General features: G+C 41.0%; 1 protein-coding gene across 8 annotated transcripts in view; it reads left to right on the top strand.

Annotated features, from left to right (window-relative positions):
• Positions 1–168: 168 nt before the first annotated feature.
• LOC138195155 (mitogen-activated protein kinase kinase kinase kinase 3-like) overlaps positions 169–21,009 on the top strand; it is a 43,275-nt gene continuing 22,434 nt past the window's right edge. For 7 of the 8 annotated variants that reach the window (XM_069144279.1, XM_069144273.1, XM_069144274.1 and 4 more), the window contains exons 1-13: positions 169–393; positions 13,252–13,309; positions 13,888–13,978; positions 14,296–14,360; positions 14,495–14,550; positions 15,023–15,070; positions 15,711–15,753; positions 16,044–16,116; positions 16,573–16,704; positions 17,240–17,302; positions 17,459–17,540; positions 18,277–18,393; positions 20,906–20,984. In XM_069144279.1, coding sequence (XP_069000380.1) covers positions 295–393; positions 13,252–13,309; positions 13,888–13,978; positions 14,296–14,360; positions 14,495–14,550; positions 15,023–15,070; positions 15,711–15,753; positions 16,044–16,116; positions 16,573–16,704; positions 17,240–17,302; positions 17,459–17,540; positions 18,277–18,393; positions 20,906–20,984 — 1,006 coding nt within the window. In that variant the 5' untranslated portion in view covers positions 169–294. Of the gene's footprint in view, positions 394–13,251; positions 13,310–13,887; positions 13,979–14,295; positions 14,361–14,494; positions 14,551–15,022; positions 15,071–15,710; positions 15,754–16,043; positions 16,117–16,572; positions 16,705–17,239; positions 17,303–17,458; positions 17,541–18,276; positions 18,394–18,590; positions 18,931–20,905; positions 20,985–21,009 lie in introns of those variants that run through there. The other variant, XM_069144278.1, reaches the window with a different exon arrangement.

Raw genomic sequence — 21,009 nt, 5'->3', positions numbered from 1 at the left:
CCATTTTATTGCAGTTTAATCATTAAACGTGTCCGCTGAATCCAGTCGTGAATATATTAAATTCAACAGCTCCATCCCCCCCCCCCCCCCCCCCCCCCTTCGTTCGAGCTCGACGGAGTGTACGCCATGATGTCCATTGCGCATGCTCAATGCGCAGTGGAAGCCATGTTGGAGCTACAGTGGACTCGGGTTGGGATTTTCTGACGCCGTATGTTTTTCTTAAAATATCTGGTTTTTCAAGCGTTGTCGGAGTTCGTCAAACGCGGGCGATCGGCGCCGTAATCGGCAGCGGAAATGATGAACTCCAGTGTCGACCTGTCCCGGCGGAACCCGCAGGAGGATTTCGAGCTGATCCAGAGGATAGGAAGCGGCACATACGGAGATGTGTACAAGGTAAAAAAAAAAAAAAAAAAAAAAAAACTGCAGCGAAGGATAGCACAGTTGCGTAGTTCCATTATCGGACAACCAGCCGAGGCTGCTGTTTTCTGACTTGTTTGGGGGTTGTTGTTTTTTGGCCCTTTCTCCCGATTATTTGCGGACACTATGTACATGTGGGCTGACGTTATCTAAATGCCCTTTTTTTTTTTTCGGTTAAAATACCCTGGTTAAAAAAAATAAAATAAATCCCAGCTAAGGGTTAACTGTAAACCCCTTGTTTAGACGCTTGCATTAAATCTTGATTTTGCCGAACAAAAAAACAAACAAATAAACAAAACAAAAAAATCCCATTTACTTGGTTCTCTTTGAAGTGTGAGTAGTTACAGGGACATTTGCGAGATGCTTGTTTCCACGCCGTGGCCTTGTGTTTATCGTCTAAATATTGTTATTCGTTGCGGTGAATGTTAAAAGGATGACTTGACTCGCGAGAGGTGTCCGATAATAGACCTCTAGCTGTTAGCTGTCCGACAACGGATGCGGTTAACCGCGATAGCATCGGGAAGCTAAACCAGACGTTTCGCGGCTTCGTGGGAACGTCACGGACAAAATGTGAACGACTAGTGATTTGCTGACGAGTACGGGAACACGTACGGAAGCAGAGACGACTTACTCGTGTCACCGAGGAGCAGTGGGGTTGTTGTTTGGTTTTTTTTGGCCATATTTATTTGAAACGGGTCTCCGCCGTGAGCCCAGACTGGGACTGACAGCTGAGGATCACTGGAGCTAAGAGCGCTCAGGGCTGCGCGAGCTACAACAACAACAACAACAACAACATCAATATCAACCGCTTGTTCTTATTGTTTACGTTTTTAACACAAGTAGGAAAAAGCCAAAGTTATTAAGCAACCGTGGGGCTCATTTCTATGTAGATTATTATTATTATTTGTTTTCCCCTGTAGGTTGCGTTGTAGCTGTTATGTTTGGTGCCACACTTTACCAAAGGCCCCGTGCGGGGCAGCAAACAGCCGGGACCCAAACTGGAAGGCAGTTTCTGAACTGCGAGCTCAACTCTACGTCACCAGCAGACATGACAAGATATCTGCTCCGATTTGGGATAATACTGTGATTTGGCATAAGGTGCATCACGGCAAAAGTGATGTAATATTCTGAATTTGCAGCCGGTGTCGTGCAGAGTTCTGCCTGCATCCACCCTGCAACTTTATTTCTGGACATCTATGAATCAAATCGTTGTTTTTTTTTATCAGCACATGCTTTTGTCTGTACCGTGTGAACTTCCTGAATTTCACACATTTTAGCACAACCCAGCTTGAACATAAGGGTATGTGTTGCTGGCGAGTGGACGATCAGTTTTGAGGAATGACGCATGCACCCCGAAACACTCGTTAAGTTTGATAGCAATTAAAGGGTTTAATTAGCACATACTTATTTGATCAACTTTGACAGAATGGATTCGACACTCCACATTCATTTGTCCTCATTTAGAAACCTCATTTTAGGATAATTATCTTAACGTTACGCTTAAAAACACATTGGCAAAGATATTGTTGTAAAATATGAGTAATATTATAGCGCAATCATTGAAAGGAAACCGTGTAAATTTTCGAGCAAATTTTCTGTATCCAGAAAATGCTATTAGTCTAATAAAACACTGATGATCCTAAATGGTCAAAAACTATACACTTCAAATCATTTATCATCATTGATAAACCTGACAAAGACGACTTCATCGTTTTGAAACACTGGCCTTCTACTTTACCACATCATTACACATTTTGGAAGTTTTCCCTTTACAATATATCTGCAAAGTCCATATTATTTATCAAAAATCTCATTTTGTGAAAGCACAAGTCGTCATCCCTACATATATCGTCACAAAATGGATAAAAGATATTTAGTCAGAAACGTCACGATATTTGATTCTGTCTTCACCCAATCTGACTGCCACATATTACGCAAAATGTATACAGCAAACTTTAAAGTTCTCCTCTGGGACATTAAAAGAAATGCCATCGTGCAGGGTGAGTTTGCTACAAAGCCACAGCTGAACATCTCGGACGCAAGTAAAGTCCCTCTAGAGAACAGCATTCACACTGTATCGGATAAAAAAAAACACCAAAAGATATAAATTCAACAGAAGCATACTGTTATTAAAGTTATTTGTCATTTGAATGGTCGTAGAGACATTATATCAGCCTCACCTGGTTGATTTGCATGGCGGCTCTGTGCAGTTTATCAGACAGATTACATAAGTTAAACACTTTTAGTTTGTGTTTGTGTAGCAGTAACTCTGACGTGGCTGTGGGAGTGAGAGGTTTTTGGCCGACCGGACATTCATTAAACACTTTTTAATAGGACTAGATGATGTTTGGTTAACCTCCAGGCTCTTTGTGGTAATTACAGGAATCCTAAAGACGAGAGACGTAAAACATTTCCGAGACTTGGTGAACACATTAAGTTCAAAAGTGCACGTTAAATACCCCGGAATATGCCATTATTTCTTTCTTCTTTGTGTGTGTGTTTTCGTTGTTGTGTCCCCCCCCCCCCCCACCGCTGCAGCTAATCTTATTTGTTTCTAATTAAAGTTCAGTACCTTGGCGTGTTGCGGACTGATAGCTCTGACAGAATATCTCCAGCAGGCCGGCAGCTCTGCGCCGACTCGCCTGCCAGACCTGTCACAAACGGCGTGCCGCTAATTATTGCGCAGTAGAAAACGATTATAACGGACTAAAGCACTCTATTGTTTAACATAAACATGCTTCTTGTAGATTGCAGATGTATCCGTTGATAAGGCGAATATATAGAAACTATATAAATATCTTGTAGCTGATGCTCCAGTTCAATGTGAGAAAAGGGGCTTACTGAAGGACGGTGCTCAAACCTGAAACCTCTGGATTAAAGGATGTGCTTTTAAACACGAGTGCACTTGGTAAACCTCATCGATGCCTATATTTGGTTCGACCACTGTGTGAAAAAGTGTGGCTTGGATAGGAATGTTTGAGAAGGAAACAAAGCCTGAACTCCACTAGCTTGTTTTCTCCTCGGTCTGTATCTATTGCAAACTGAAGGAAGGAGGAGGATCGGCTGATGGTGAAACATCCCTTCTGACCGAGAGATCACAGGTTTGATCCTCCAGAGAGTTTGTGTTGGGTAAACTGGTGTTTCTGATTTGTTTTTTTTGAAAGGGAGATTTTTTTTTTTTTTTTTTTTTAAACTGCCAATTCTGCATGCTGATAGGTAATGCCAATAAACTGGGCTATTTTAGGGCAGAAATCATGCCAAAATTTCAGATATTTCCATCAGGACCACAGCAAGGACTGGGGGTAATAATTAAACTACTCAGTAGAACCACAACTTTCTATTTCCACTAAGTCTAATGAAATTCTTTAGTTATCCCTCAAGGTAAGGTGGGGTAGGGTAAACTATTACAGACACACCCGTGGCTGTCAAGTGAAAAAGGGACAATGCAACATTTGGGGCTGGGTGGTTTACCAGTGTTTCACCTTCTATTATTTAGTCCTGCAGTTTGATTGATAGTGCCGTGTACAAATGTCCCAACAAAATAAACAATAATAGATGGAGACATTCCAGAAATACTTCTCTATACCAGCTGACCACTTTGACTTCTCATGATGCAGGCCAGTGTAAATAACACAGAGCGGACACGTGATTTACTGTTTCTAAGCACGAATCATTATCCATATGTCGATACTGGAGGAAAGCCTCCCCGCTTCCTGTGTATTAGAGGTGACGGCTTTGTCTGATTTCCAATGTTTAGCGCGGCGTTAGGCTGCTTCTCGCTTTCGTGGCTTGAAATGCCTTTTGGAAAGCCACAGTGTGATTCAATTTAAACTTCCACGTTCAGAATTCCTGCAACATGATGCCAGTAAATTGCGGCCAGCATGCTTATTTTTAACCAATCTGACTGGTGTTTTGTTGCTTTAAAACAAAATATGTGACATCAATGAGCCCCGGCTTTCTCTCACTGACGTTAAAGGAACCGTTTGTATTGATTTGTTGCTTCATGTGGGCGGAGTGCAGAAGCAACTTCGCTCTTCTTTTGCAGTCCCACTTTGTCATTTCGACTGCTTCAAAACGCCAAGGATGAGCGTAAGAGGCCCTTTTGTAATAGCCCTCTGTGTGCTTCAGAGGACACAGCACCACCCAACTGTTTGCCAACACACAGGATGACTTGTGTTCTTTCAGATTTGCTCATTTTCTCGAGGTGATGGTGTACGTGGCATCAGATTGAGGAAGCAGAAGGAGGCGATGGCCTTCACAGAGGATAGAGATCAGTTAATAACAAATCAATTTGAAGTTGGAGTGTGTGCTTTAGAAATGTGCCAGCTATCTGGGTATTTTTTGGACTTCAGATAAGGGACAAGCAGTGCTCCTATGCCTGCTCACTTTTTATCCTGGTTTTACATCAGTTTACCAGAACAGCCAAACATCCCGGGGCCAACATCGTTGTTTGTGGCATGCAGTTGACATTATAAAACTAACATGGTTAAACAACGTATTTGGCCATATTGTGGGCAGAATTTCCCTTTTTAAATCCCCACCTTCCTGTACACACACACACACACACACACACACACACACACACACACACACACACACACACACAGCAGTAGGCATCAGCCATGCAGCCATACTGCATACTGGAATCTTGAACCTATTCATGATTGAATAAATATTTGCAGATAAGCCTGGGTTTGACTTTGATGCTCATTGCCCCGTCATAAAAGAAACACCAGCGTGAACCCACATTAAGAGGCTTTCTATGCACACATTCATTCACTCCCAATGTAGGTAAAGACTGATGTCCTTAACGGTTATACATGTGGTACCGGTAACAATTTCCTCTGGCTATACCTTTGTGTGTGTGTGTGTGTGTGTGTGTGTGTGGGGGGGGCACAGCTCCGCAGTCGTGGTCCAGGAATGCAGGATTCCTCACTTCCTTTGTGTGTGTGTGTGTGTGTGTGTGTGTGTGTGTGTGTGTGTGTGTGTGCGTGCGTGCACGTTTCACTGCAGCTCTCTGTTCTACCGTCTTCCTCTGCTGGACTAGTGTAAAACAATAGGACATGAACACACACACACACACACACAAAATAAGATGATTGTATGATCACATGCATAGACACACACACACACAAATGGCTGGAGAGTCCAAATTTAAGCTGCTGGGCCACAACCATCCTGTTTTTGTCCCTGTTCCTCCTGTTGTTTGCTCGCTGAGGTGGATGTGCAGACCTCAGCCTGCAAACAACAAAAGTTCTCTAAAGTCCCTGGATTTGTAGTCTCCATCCTGGCACTGTGTCACTTTGGTTTCTCTCCTCCAAATGCAATTCATGCAGGAATTTATCTCTGTGCCACTGGTGCTGCGACGTGTTGATAACCTGCATAGTTACACAGCAGTTAATGACACAGTATTGTGGCAAAGCACAAAACCAGATGTACCAGTAAAAATAGCCCATGACTGGGGGGTTCAGGCAGCAGGGTATTAAATTCACTTACTGTGTTAATGTTGCCAAAGAATACAAAATATAAATGACTGTAAATAAGGAAGTAACATAGCTTTTAGTAAAGGAGAGATCATGTTATATGATCGGATATATTCGGCGTTGACGTACCTTAATACTTACAAGCCTGCCCTTCTTTCAGAGAAGAGAACTGATGTGTTTCGTTAAAACTTTGTCTCGTATGTTTTACAGATGCATTCAGAGTCAATTGTAAAATAGTCTCTAATATTATATGTTTTTTTCTGCTCGGAGCTTTTTTAACTATGTAAACAAATGCAGTTCACAATATCACAAGCCAGGGCGTAACCAGCTATTTAAAGTACAGTCAAATGATGTTAACAGTTCTGTTGCTTGTATTTGCTCCTTTAGTAAATATTAGACGATGTCTGCGAAGATAAGCCCGTGGTTTCGTTCCCACAGCGCAGACATTTGACTGGTATGACACTTCTCTATAGAAGTGGTACAACACAAAATAAATAATGGTGTGACAGGTGAAGAAGTGGGGTCCCTCCCCTTCCCCCCCCCCCGCTCAAACAAACATATTTACAGCACTGCCATGCTACGTTTGAACTGGAAAACCTCCTCTCAGCAGGTCTTAGCTTAGCTGCTACTGTCAATCACCAGGCCTGATTCATGAAATCTACCAAATTCATTCCTTTAAAAAAAAAAAATTAAGATACATTTAAACTTGTATTAAATGTCATTTCTTATTGTGAAATTATATATTGCGTATCCATATTTTGGTAGTCAATTCTTTTGCTTTACCATAACACATAGAATAAACTTAAAGCCGTGTGTTACCACAGTTTAATTGTCTGTCTGATGACTTGTAAATTAATGTAAATTAGTATTTCTGACACCATGTTTAGGTTGAGAAGCTGTACTGGACTCTGTGAAGTGGATGAGCTCTTGAGCTGTTAAATTATCAGAGCCAGGCCGAAGAATCCCTCTGTATTAAAGGGTTTCTCTGTTGAGATGGTGATCGTTCACTTTAATCAGCTGGTGGAAAACCAGACACGGAAACTTGGCTCGGGTGTAGAGGAGTTGTAGCCTTCATGCTTAAAGCTGCTTTATTGCTAAATAACTAGAAGTGCATCGACTGCACATCTTTGGGTGTTGTTCGGAGCACCTCTATGATCACACCTCCGCCAGAGTACAAGTCTGCTGCTGAACTTCAATAAATCTTGGCACCGTTGTAGAACAAGTGTCAAATCCTATTTTCAGATTGTGTGATCATGTGGTGGACTTGGGAGAGCTCAAACCTGGCTTTGGTAAAATGATTGTTTCATGCCAGACAAATCCGAAAAGGAAAGTTTATGTCTGGATTATTATTGCTCGTAAATTATATTTCCTTTTTCTCTGTGTCTTTTAAAACCGCTGCTACTTACACATACTGTACATACATGCATGCGGTGTTTGGGTGGGTCTGTGTAGCAGCAGTGTGTGAAGTGTGTGGTATGTGTCTTCACGAGCTGATACTAAATAATGATGCCAGCAGTGTGAGGACGGACTCCGTCACACAAACAGCAAACCTCAACCTTGTTTTCAAAGGTTTTCAGTTTATGTGGCTTCGTTTGAAACAAGTGGAGTGATGAGCTCCACCATGGAGTTTACGCCTCAGTAATTTCAATAGTTTCATTAGCTTGCAGTGTTGCTTTCTTCCAGTGATTTTCCTTTTAGCCCCGCTGAGCTGTATTGGAAGCAAATGTCATTAAATTGCTATTGGCAGAGCCCATCAGTTGCTTTAAGAAGGAGGCAGCTCGATAGTAAATGCTGGATTAAATGATTCCTCTGGGTGGATGAATTTATTTGCAGTGTAAGGATAAAGGCTGTGAGTGCTTAAAAGAAAAGTAACTTTGCTGATTTGAAACGGACCGGAGAGTTTTTGGACGGCTCTTGTGTGTGTTTATGGGTGTTCAGCTTGAGAGAGTGGGTGGATTGTGGAAAGACAGGTGTGCTAATGAAACACACTTCACCGCATTCACATTTGGCCTCACCTGCTCCCATTTGCCCCTCCCCCCCAGGGCCTTGTGTTACTAATGGCTGGGCCTCAAAGTTGTTAACATGGATCTTTCTGTGAAAACAAGGTATAGAGTTGCACCGTCACCATTTTGTCAACCAAAGCTAAATACCAATGAATCATGCGCTTTTTAAACTTAAGTCTCACACTAATTAAAGGATCGCTTTTGCCTAAAAACAATAATATCCAACAATTGCCGTCCCCTCAGTTCAAAGGAGATAATCATTAGGCGAGTGTTAAAATGATTTGATTTCTTTCCTTTGAAAAAAAATGACCAGAAATCTGATTTCAAAATGTTTCAAAAATGACAGAAACAAAGTTAAAAAAAAATAGTTTTTTAAAAAAATTTTTTATTATTATTTGAATGGACTAGCTTCGGAAGTCAGTTAACCACCCAAGGAAAAGATCTTTCATCCACTGTGAAAAAGTTGGAGTTAAGATCTTTTCACATGACAGAAGTAATGCGAAAATTGGAAAATGCATGTCAGCAGAATAAAAGCAGACATTCTTGTTAAGTCTGAAACTTGACATGGCTTAACGCACTAGTTATCTTAAATGTCGGAGAAGCATGTTAGTGACTGGAAGAACACTTCAAATCTCCTGGAGAAATCTTCTAGGGGGAAGTAAATCGGTAACTGCTATTGCAGTGAACGCCCCGGGCCAGGCTTTAAACCCACGGCTGTTGTTGTGGAGCTGCTGAGCAGCATTCAGCAGAAAGGTCTTGTTTTACTGGACTGCCGCTACACGGAAGTGTGTTGGTTAATACAAAAAGAAAAAAAAAAAAAAAAAAAAGAGACCAGCTGTTTGTGAGCTCGCGTGTTGAAATAATGTTAGACAGATTGATGATGACATGGTGAGTGTGAGACTGTAAACACAACAGAGAGTTTTTCCTAGAAAACATTTGACCCTTTGAGAGGAGAGGAGGTGGCAAAGATCAGACACAGAAATGTAACAAAGTGTACAGTAGTGTAACAAATCCCCACATTTGAGCGGCTGAAAACAGAATCTTTGGCATTTTTGCTCAAAATTTTAATAAAAGCCGTGATTGAATATCAGAATATTTATCATTTGTGATGGCGGATAAGGCAATGTTCAGACTGCCAGCCCATTTTATTGTTTTTGTCACATCCAGTTTGATTTTTGGAAACCTGAACAGCAGAAAAAAAAAACCCACATGAAATGCGATTTTTGCAATCCGGATACAAACCACATTTGGAGGTGGTTTGAAATGTGATTCCACTCAGATGCGTGTCAGTCCGGACGCTCCGCCGGCTCGGATCGCATTTCTTGCGTCGCTCGCAACGTGACACTCGCTGACAATGTAATTTTCAGAGAGACATAGTGAGCACAATTCATGCTACATCAGAAAGTGTTGGTTTTCGCGCTGTAGAGGACAAACAACAACAACAACACTCCATGTCACCAGTGTAGCTGCGCGTACGCCGTTGCCACAGCAACCCATGCAGGTTTGTGATGTCAGGACCAGTCTGGACACACCAAGTCTGGTCTGTGTCACTGTTGCCTGCGGTCTGAACAAAGCCGGTCCTTCCTGATTCCCTGAGAAGCCTTGGATTTGAATCTGGGACCTGAGGTGACTCATTGCGGCTAAGAGGAGCAACAGTACTCTGATCTTGTGCAAGTTAGACAATCAGAAACAGAAGTTCACCTCTTAATATTACTGTCCCACAGGATGAACTGTTAATCGTAGGAGCTTGTTCTTTCAGAGCTGTTGTGATCGTACCTCCAGTTTATCAACAGCCAATACAATACAATCAAACGGTGCCTCCTTGCTTTGTCTCACAGCGGTCAAAGGATTACAACTCAAAGCTGAGTGAGATGATGAGCACGGTGAGCTGCCATTGCTTAGGTGGTTCTTTGTTTGCTTTCCATGGTCAAGAGAAAAAAAGCAGAGAGTGAACCCCCCCCCCACTGATTTTCCACTGAGCTGCCCATATGCAGAGTACATGACGCACACACACACTTACAGCCTCCTAGAGCTGTTGATGATGGAAGTTTCTCCATATCAAAATTCTTCCAAAATTAAAAGATTAATTGGTTTTAGTTTACCCCAACCTTACCCGAGTCAGGTCAGCTGTTGCTCAGCCATTTGGAGCAAGGCAGCTATCGGTGCGATAGAAAGGCACCAGAAGGCGCAGAATAAAGGACACTGAAATTGTCTTGCGTGTGCTTTTGATTCGGGGGTGGCAGACTGTGAATGACTCCACTGGCAGAAGCCTTTAGAGTTCATGTCATTACTTACATCAAAAGGAAAAACAAGCGCTTTTTATGACTGACTTTGTTCAGTTAGAGAAAGACACTCGGTCAATACGAGAACAACTATAGGCACAAAGTACGTCTTAACAAAGTCAAAATTAGAGTTTGGTTAAAGCAAATTCTCTCATGTGAAACTAAAGACATAAATAGATATTAATGTTATGGTATTTTATTGTATGTTGGTGGTAGATGCAGGATTTTAATTGTTGTACTTTATTTTATGTTTGTGTTTATTTTAATGTATGTGGCTAATTGTGTGTTTTAAGAGTTCAATTTGTACAAATAGCGTTTGTTTTTATCTTTTGATGTTTTTTTTTATCTGAGGTCACTTGGAAGAGATCCTTATGACAAATTTGATCAAAACATCTCAACGCTGAGTCGTATCTGCCACAACATGTATTGGTGATGTCATTCCTTTGCATGACAGTTTAAATGATGGTTTTGGAGTTCTCACCCAGAATAAATTAAAGGAGAGGATAAAAATTTAGCTTTTTACTTTCCCAACCTTTAAATGTAACAAAGCAAACAGCTTTGTATTCGGTGATTTATTTGAGAGGTTTTTTTGGATCGTTTGTTCAGTCGTCGCTCCAACACATCGAGTGTAGACGGATAGTTCTGCTACATTGTGGAAATCGCAGTGCTACGCTGAGAGAGAGGCCGCCGTGCGTTAATTTATGCATGCTTCACACAAGAAAACAAAATTGGATTTGATGGACAGCATGTGATTTTCTGAATCACACTTATCGGTGCAGGTTTGAGTTTGATGGATCTTGAGAGTTTGTGAAAATGTTGCGAAGCCTGGATCTTCTCCACATGGCTGTTTTTGTTTCCCTTTTGCGCTTGAATACTTTTTACCTTGCTGAACACTGTTTTTCGACCAACGATCAAACCTCCAACCACTGCGTATACCAGACGGCATGCTTCAGTCAGCCAGTCAAATGGAGGCAGGCTGTTTGTTGTTGCCACCAATGGTGGTGCTGAGCGTTATGAGTCATCTCGGGTCTGTCTGCTGACTGAAGACACACTGTCTCAGCTCTCCGCTCTGCTTCGAGCTCCCCCTTTTCTCTGTGCATCTCTTTGTCTCTCCCACCTCTTTGTTTTGGTGCGGGTTGGCCTCTGTCGCTCCTCCTCCGCCTCAGTTCCTCTTCTTCACTCGATCCTGTTCTTGAACTGAGGAAACTATTCTTGTCCTTTTTATTTCACTAATTAATGTAATGCAGTCGTTTTAGCTGCAGTTTTCTTTCAAGTCTTTGCTCAATTTTGTCTCCTTTTATCGAGATTATGTGCTCCATGTGTTGTTGGTGAAGTCGTAAGTCGCTGTTTGTGCCCCCCCCACCCCCCCACCCCCCCCCCCACTCAGGCCATGGTGGCTGCCACAGTTCATGCTGACTAGGCAGTTCTGTCAGTACATTATGCTTCACTGCATCAGACACATAGACAACATAAATAGAATTTGATTTTCATTTTGATACTCCTGGATATAATCACCTCTGGGTTTCTGACTCCACTACCAGAAGCGTGATCAATGTATAATGGTTTGTATGTTATAGACCAGAAAGTATGCCCTTCATGTGATCACTCTCCAGCAATGTGACCAAACTGGAATGTAAAATGCCATTTTTAAAAAAAAAATTTTTTTCCTTTCTATTGTTGGATAAATATGCTTGTGATGGTGCCGCCAGGATCAGGGTAGATGTGGGTGTTTCCCCGTGGAAGCTTTCAAGTTCAGATTTTTTTATTTTTATTTTATCAGCTAACGCCTCTTCCTCCCTCCTTCTCACGCAGATTCTCCTGCAACGTCACACACAGTTGCACTTGCACATTCCTGGCCTGAGAGAAACGAGCAATTCATGTCTCCTCTGAAAGGCCATAATTTATTCATGTACATTTCATATATAATTCCACCGCTGACCCAGCAGCACTGCTGCTGAATGTAAACACAGCTCACTATTTATAGAAAATCAACCTCTGCATCCCGGAATCCTCCCTGCTGTCCGACTAATGCTCGCTTTTCAGGAATACAGGAAAAAAAAAAAAGTCCATTTCCTGTTGAAGTCCATGCATTCTTCTGCCACCCGTTCTGAGTTTGTGTTTTAATGTATTGTGAATAAGTTGTATATAAAATCTGCTTTGTTGAATTTGTTTAACTGGCTGCAGACAACTGATTTAGTAAAAATTTAAAAAAAAAAAAAAAATAGTTTAGCACCGATGATGAAATTGCACAATTAATATAATATTGCATCACGGCCCGATAATCTCATTCGTGCAAACTATACTGACATCATTTCATGAAGAATTGCATAGTTTTCTGGATTCCGAATTTTTTTTAAATGACTTAGTTGTTTCCATTCACCTTTACAGCAAGGGGCCGTTGGTCAGAGCAGATACTGATATAACTTTGACAGGCTAATATTGTCTGTTAAGATCGTACTCCAGTTATAATGCAGAATTACGCAACTCTGTTCTCTGTGATGATTGTGCAAAAATATGTGGTTGGCTTTACAAAGTAATCCAACAGGACTGCGCGCCTGTACGTATCTTGATTTATTAAACCGCTGTGATGCCATATGGCGATGCATTGTGTTGTGATGAGCCAGGTTCATCTTTTCCACTGGACGTCCCTGTTTTGTTTTTGTTTTTTTGGCAGAGTCCTCTGCACCAGGGGTCCCACTGAAATGAATGAGGGAGCCAAGTTTTATCACGCAGTGCTAATGTCAGTCTGAATGCAGCCTTAGGAAAAATACAGAAACACAGGTGTCACTGACGAACGCTAAATACAACCAACAGCTTGACCTAATACGGTTATGACCTTTGAGAGGTGATGTTAATAAGATTCATAAGCTTCTACTCGGCTGGTAGAACTTGCGTTTTGTGTATTGTGCTCTTTCGTTGGATGAAAACAGCTGCAGTTTCTTTTCTCTCTTCCTGTCTTCCAGTTCAGTCACATTCTACCTTAATGTCACACATGCAACATTGCTAAGTGCTCAGTGTGTGTTTCGAAGCCTCCGGTGACTCACGTTCCCTCTTTGTGTCCTTCAGGCTCGTAATGTAAACACAGGAGAGCTGGCTGCTATCAAAGTCATCAAACTGGAACCGGGTGAGTTATCTCTTTCTTTTTTTCTATTCCTTTGCCTCCCCTTTTTGCCATACTGCATCTTACCCTCTTTTTCTACATCAGCCAGCATCGATTCCTCTCTCTTTCTCTCCGCTGTCCTCTACAGACCACTGCTTTTGTCCTTCCTCGGACTCCTTTCCTCACTTTCCCCTCTCAACCCGGCACTCGCCGCTCTTCATCCCTTCTTTCACTGTCTTTAACTCTGTCTTCCTCCTGGCAGGTTATTCCCCTTCCCCACTGCTGGTTTCCATCTTCCATTATTTTCCGTTAGGAAAGGAAACCATGAACGAATGCTTCACGACTTTATTCACACGGTTAACTGCGGAATAATTTATGTCTTAAAGTGGTGAACTTGAGCAGAAGCCGCTCTGCTGCTTTCCGTCTGTTTGTGGTTCTTGTTTCAATTTATGCCCCTCTTAAACGTTCACAAGCAAACAACAACAAAAAAATGAGGAACAAACTTAATTCCTTTCTCGCTTTATATTGTTCTTGAAGTCATAATGGCAGTCAAAGTAGATATTACGTTATAATAATAATGTGTGTACATGTTTTTACTATAGGTGAGGACTTCGCTGTCGTTCAGCAGGAGATTATCATGATGAAGGACTGTAAACACTCCAATATTGTTGCCTATTTTGGCAGTTATCTCCGGTAAGTGTGTGTGTGTGTGTGTGTGTGTGTGTGTGTGTGTGTGTGTGTGTGTGTGTGTGTGTGTCATATGTACAGTGTTTGTTTATTGCTGTTTTTTATATTAAAGCATGCTATTTGATCACTGTTTCAAAACGTGTGTGTGTGTGTGTGTGTGTATGTATGTATGTGTGTCAGAGAGAGAAACATGGAGAGATAAGCTGGTGTAATTGAGAAAAATAAAAGATAGATGGAAGTGTGCGTGACAGGAAATAACTTGCGTGAGATGTTGTGAGTGTGCGTGAAGGTGCGCTTACACAGAGGTCTCTTTGTGTGTGCAGGAGAGATAAGTTATGGATCAGTATGGAGTACTGTGGAGGAGGTTCTCTGCAGGATATCTATCACGGTAAGGGCAATACACACACACACACACACACACACACACACACACACACACACACACACACACACACACACACACACACTGTGACCGTGACTGATTTCCTGACTGTTCCTCTCTTCCCTGTTTCCCTCTTCCAGTAACCGGGCCTTTGTCAGAGTCACAGATAGCCTACATGTCACGGGAGACCCTGCAGGTAGAGTAAACAATATATTTATAATTTACTCATATTCTTTAAAGCAATATATTTAGGAGTTTAGGAGATTAATCGGCTGCTCAACTGGAGATGCTTGACGTTTTTACTGTGTGAAATGATTATCAATCGCATTGGTTCAGAAGCTTAAAGATATTTGATGGTAATGATGATCATATTGTGCTGTGCATTTTAAAATTGAAATATTATTGATTCAAATTGAAACATAAATGAAAGGTAAATGAGTACTGAGAAATTTACCTGTGGGAACTCTATAAAGTGTTGGTATTGTACATGAGTCACCTAAATTGAGCTATTCTCCTAGAAATTAGACTCTTATTTGACAAACAAAGACTTCCTGCGACAAAAATGCTACTTTATTATTGAATCACGGTTCAATATTATTATCACATGATCGTTTCCTTTTTTCCGGCAAGAGCCAATAACATCAGCTGCTGTGTGATTGTGTTTGCAGGGTTTGTACTACCTACACAACAAAGGCAAAATGCACAGAGACATAAAGGTGAGTTTGGAGAACAGTTTGTAGAATATGCAGTTTATCCATAATTTGCTGTGAAGTATCCTGTACGGCGTGTTACTTTCTGTATATTGTGTATGGGTGTGGACAAAATATTGAAACGGATGAAGAGGTTGCACACGTGTATATATATATATATACATATATATATATATATATGTATATATATATATATACATTTTTTTTTTTTTTTTTTTTTTTTTTTTTTTCCCACAGTATAATCTGATTCACGACAACTTCAAAAATTGCTATAAAGCTGTATCAGCGCTTTCTGAGTCTTAAGCCATGGTTAACATTGTGTGGGATTTTTAAAAATCAATTCCTTTGTAACTTTCTGTAGGATATGCGGCATTGTAGTTAATCAAACTGGAGTAAAAAACACATACATTAAGTGCTAAAAAAAAAAAAGAAGAAGTGAAATAAAAAAATGGATCCCCCAAAAACTGTGGCGACGCAGCTGTTGGTATTTTTAACAGGGAAATGATTATTGATTCTTAGCTGCAGGACACATTGATCCGGAACAAACTTGCCTTTCTGAATGTGCTTCTCAAGGTAATTTAAATTGACCTGAAGTGTAATTTCTTGTGTTGGGTCCTGATGCGTGGCCTGTTTCATCTTTTGACAGGGAGCCAACATCCTCCTGACAGACAACGGCTACGTTAAACTAGGTGAGAGGAGCACGCGAGGCCTCTGCAATTACCTTCTGCTTCAAAAGACTGAATCTGAATGACCTCATTTGCTCACTTGGTGTCCTTCTATCTGGGTCTCTCCTCTGTTTCCCCTTCATATAATAATTTCTGTTCTTGCACTCACACTTTTTTTTTAATAATTTTTCCGTTATTACTTTCTTTTTTTTTCTTTCTTTCTCCTGTTTCAATTCTTCCACTCTGTTATCCTCACCTGCCTCCTTTTTTTTTTTTTTTTTTAACTTCCCTCTTCATTTTTTTTATCGCCGTAGCTGACTTTGGGGTTTCGGCCCAGATCACAGCCACTCTAGCCAAGAGGAAGTCATTCATTGGAACGCCTTACTGGTGAGTTGTTTTTCTCCATCAGCTCCCTTGATAGTGCATGAAGGTAGAGCAAATATATCAAATACAACATCCTACTGCATACATGAGTACTTCGATTAGTTGTGGAAAGTGTAGGAATCCAAGAAGTTCCCTGATGTGGGTCATGCTACTGCTAATGTTTAACCCGTTTATTCCGTTAGCTGATGTTTTTTTACGTGATTGCCGAAGCAGTCGATTCATCTTTTGACAAAACCTTAACAAACCAGGAATGTAAAGTATTTGTGGGTCACGGTGGGAACTTTCTGTTGTCTCAGCTGCTGCGACAGACTCTTGAATATTTAAATTCTGTTCTTCTGTGTAGCCGTTTAATTAACCCAGTTTACTTCTTTGTAAAAATGAGATCACATTTTATCACATTGTTGGTTTTTTTTCATGCCCGCTTTGTGTCTCCGGTCCTTCTTTTTTATTTCGCCGCAGGATGGCTCCAGAGGTAGCGGCAGTGGAGAGGAAAGGAGGTTACAACCAGCTGTGTGATATCTGGGCTGTGGGCATCACGGCAATAGAGCTGGCCGAACTGCAGCCTCCCATGTTTGACTTGCACCCAATGAGGTACGTGTGTGTGGGTGTGTGTGTGGGTGGGTGGGTGGGGGGGGGTTATTAGATGTCAGAATACATGGCTGGGCTGTCACAGTGGGATGAGAGAAGAGCGGACCTGCAGTCAATGTGAGACAAAGTCACAATGTGATATTGAAAATTGGATTCTTACCAGCAGAGAAACTCTATCACTGTTTATAGCACTGCAGTGTGACTTCTCAAATGTATGAATTAAATTTTATGTACTTGAATTCAATCCAATTCAGAACAATTGGATCAATAATTAATGATTATTAGTTACACTTTTGAATTTTGTCACAAAGGTTTCGTTCTGTTGATTAAATTTTTGCTTTAGATTGTCGATCCACTTTGGTGTGCAGAAATTTCAATATGTTCTATATGAAATACGACATTTATAAAAGCTGTTGTGTTTGGCACATTGTCATTCTAACTGCGTGCTCTGCGAGCGGCTCTTCCACCACTTCAGCATTACATCACTGTACAGACTTGGTGTTTAATCTCTGACTGACTCGGTGCTTTTTTCCCACAGGGCTCTGTTCTTAATGACCAAGAGTAATTTCCAGCCTCCTAAGTTGAAAGATAAACTCAAGTGGTAAGACGTCACTTCGGCCACGATTTATTTGTTTTACATGTGCTGTAGACGGAACAACCCTGCTGTTGAAATTTTATCAATGCCGCATTTCACTTGTTCCTGGGCCAGAAGATTAATCCTTCCGCTTTTCTTTTCTTTTTTTCCCCCCTCTCTCAGGACAAATAATTTCCACCATTTTGTCAAGCTAGCCTTGACTAAGAACCCAAAGAAAAGGCCCACAGCTGAGAAACTGCTGCAGGTGAGCAACGAGACAACATTGAAAATATAACCTCCAGTGTTTCCCCCTAAACACACAGCGCTGGGAGTGGGGTGGGTCGTAACTTCAGTTCTATGAGTACATTCGTATTTTGTTTCGTTCGGGGGGAGGTCCCGTAAGACCAATGGTCGGGGAAACACTGACCTCTGTTATATACATTTTATATTCCACTGAGATAAACTGATAGATCTAATCTGAAAACCTGCCATATGTTTACTCACAATGTCAATCCTCAACATCTCATGAAGATGCAAATTATCATGTGATTTGGTCACATGTAACAGGTGTTTGCTTCTGATGGTAAAAAGTTCCTGGAGCAACATAACTGCATGATGTAATTCAATTCAATATAATTTTATTTTTTTAAAGCGGCAAATTCCACTTTAAATCATGTCAGGGCCCTTTACATGGTAAGGTCAAGATTTCCATGTAAATACTGGAAGGCGGCTTAAACTTCACAGGTTACTCTTTAAAAATATAAAATTACTATCTGTCATTCTGACTTGTCATCAATTAACAGTCTAATCAATAAACAGCAGATGAATCTGTGAGAACTCAAATGAGCAATCGTTGTAGTTATTTGCAAAGCAAAACATGAAACAGCTTCTCAAACTTGGATCTTGATAATCAACCATTAAAACTTTTTGTTATTTAGAATTTTGCCATCAGTGATTTGAATGCATTGTTCTGATTTGTTCCTCTCTTGTCTGTCTTCCAGCACCCGTTTGTGTCCCAGCCTCTCAGCAGGACGCTGGCGATCGAGCTGCTGGACAAATCCAACAACCCCGACCACAGCACCTTCAACGACTTCGACGATGACGACCCCGAACCTGAGGTAACCTTTGACCTACTCAGGTTTTGCCTTTAAAAATAAGTGTGACATCAAGCTTGCAAGCAGGTCAGCAGAGAAGTGATCATATTTTGCTGGTTCTCGCTTCCGTTCTTCCCCTTTAAACTGTGTCATTCTGTCTCCTCATTTATTTTTTCATTAATGCTCCATTCACTTTCATTCAAACCTCTCCTCACCCTCAGTCCCTCAGTCCCTCCTTCCCCTGCCACGCGTGACTCATCTTTCTGCTCTTTGTCTTTCTCCCTCTTTCCTCTCCTTCCATTTCTTCTTTCAACTCTCTTCTCCTGTTTGTTTCTCCCTCCACTCTTCCTGGTGTTTGGGTTTCTTCTTCTTTTCCTCCTTGTAGCACTTCTCCTTTCTCCCTACTTCTCTCCTCCTCTTCCTTCCCCCTTCCTTTTTTCTTCTTGTCTTCTTCTCTCCACCCCCCATCCTCTACCTCCTCCTCAGTTTAAGTACAGGGGTCACTTCCTCCCCATGAGCCCCGGTGCTCGACGCGCGCCCCGTTTCGCGGCCCGTAGGAAGGTACCAGTGTCGACTGCAGTGACTGCAGTGATGTCATTCTAACACAAACCGCTCTGCCGGTTGTTGTTTTTTTTTTTTCACTCGGATGACCACAGAACTGAATGAATAGAAAGTGGATGTCTATTCAACTTACCCGCTACTTATGTTGTCATGGAAGTTGGCATTGGAATGTAAGATAGATGGATTACCAAGGCAGCTGCATGATTAGTTCAACAGGCCAGTGAGCACGTGTATTTGATGCTCATGCTTTTGTGTTGACATGCACATCAGCTGATTTTATATAATTTGTAATGCAAAATTGTAAGTTTTACAATTGCCATTTTTGTTTGTGAAAGTTAGAAGGTTACAGAAAATAATGTTTTGCTCCTAAACTAAAACTTCTTCAAGCCACAGTTTTATATGCGTGAACAAACTTAATAACATACTTGATTTCTGGAGCCAATGGCAATATTAGGAGTAAAAAAGTTAAATTGTTTAGTGATAAACTTTACTGTCCAAAATGACATCAGTGCATTGAAATGAAGAACATCCCTGGCAATGTAATAATTGTAAATAACTATAATTTTTTTGAAAAACACAAATAGAACAATATGTAGATTTTAGAATGACTATAATGGTATTTTATTGTTTTTACGTAATTTCTATGTAGTTGTAGCTCATTTCCATGACAACATCAGTGAGGTTTTTTTGGCAGCCGTAACGCCTACACTGAAGCAGATTAGTAAATGATATCACTGACAATCATCCCCAATTCATTTCAGTTCTGTGGCAGATAGCTGGAAAGATAAAGAAATGTCTGGGTTCATAAAGATGGCTTCCAAAACGTGACAGAACAATGACTCTAAACCGCATCCAGGTCAAATGTGTTCGTTAACAAATAGTGGGAACATTAGCAGTTTGTTTTTGTCCACACGAGTGGAGCTTCTGACTTTGAAAATAAAACCCTCTATTTTACAGTTCAGGAAAATATTGAAAGCCAATAATACAGCAAGACCCATGAAGCTGTCCAAGCAGTTTAAATACGTTTTTGGATTGTTTTACTAACCTCTGCTTAAAAGATCAAAATTTAATTCCTCCATTTGCTGGCATGGAAATTTTTAAAAGGATGGAAAGTTCTTGAATATTGCAGTTATGGAAGCCATCTTCATCTACCTTTGCCATTACAGTGACTAACTGTGGTTTGTGTGTTATGAGAATGGACTTTATTATGAGGTGGTTTTAAATTGACAAATTTATTGATGGATCTAAGCTCCAGATGTGGCTTTAATAGATTTATTTTTTTTATAGTGTTTGTTTTGTCTTTTCTAGTGGTTCCAAGCATGGTTTGAGGTTGCTGTGTTTTTAGCTTTTCAGTGAGGATGAGTTTAAATCTTAAGGTTAAAAGCTGTAGGCACGAACTCTATCCTTTGGGAATTCAGTAACTCAAACTACAAACTACAGTGGTTTAATCTGTGAATGACCAAACATGAGACAATGTATAACTTTCCTTTTTACCAAGGTGACTCATTGTTTTTTTTTTAATGTTTATGTTAGGGTACATGTCAGTGGATAGTGTGTGAAGTTGGGGGGAGGGGGGAGGGGTTCACATATATTCAAAAAATATGTCTTCAATATAATATCATCTATTCCATGTTACCCAATGTGCAGAGGGTATTTCAGCAGACAGGAGCAAAATGTTGATGTTGCTAGGTAACGTTTGTGTTTTTCCATTTTGGCTGTGTTGCTATGTTTTGGTTGTCTTGTTGCAGTGTGTGGCTGGCTGTTTTTGCTGTGTCATCAAATCCCACCCACAGGAAATAGCAGAAGGATTATGTTTTTTTTTGTGTTTTTTTTAACCTATTGTAATCTTCCCAAGTACCGTATAAAGCACAGCACTGTGAATGATCTTTGTACTGCTATTTGACTGTGTGTGTGTGTGTGTGTGTGTGTGTGTGTGTGTGTGTGTGTGTGTGTGTGTCTTTCTCTTTCCTGATAGTCTCCGGTCTCTGTTCCTCATCGTATCCGTTCTACCAGCAGGAGCACCAGGGAAGGAAAGACGCTGTCCGAGATTAACTGTGAGTCCCGACATGAACAAAATAC

Source organism: Embiotoca jacksoni, unplaced genomic scaffold (assembly GCF_022577435.1).
Source record: "Embiotoca jacksoni isolate LCO1_2020_lvr unplaced genomic scaffold, fEmbJac1.0.p SCAF_12, whole genome shotgun sequence".
NCBI classification, from domain to species: Eukaryota; Metazoa; Chordata; class Actinopteri; family Embiotocidae; genus Embiotoca; species Embiotoca jacksoni.
This window is presented reverse-complemented; position numbering and strand designations above follow the sequence as displayed.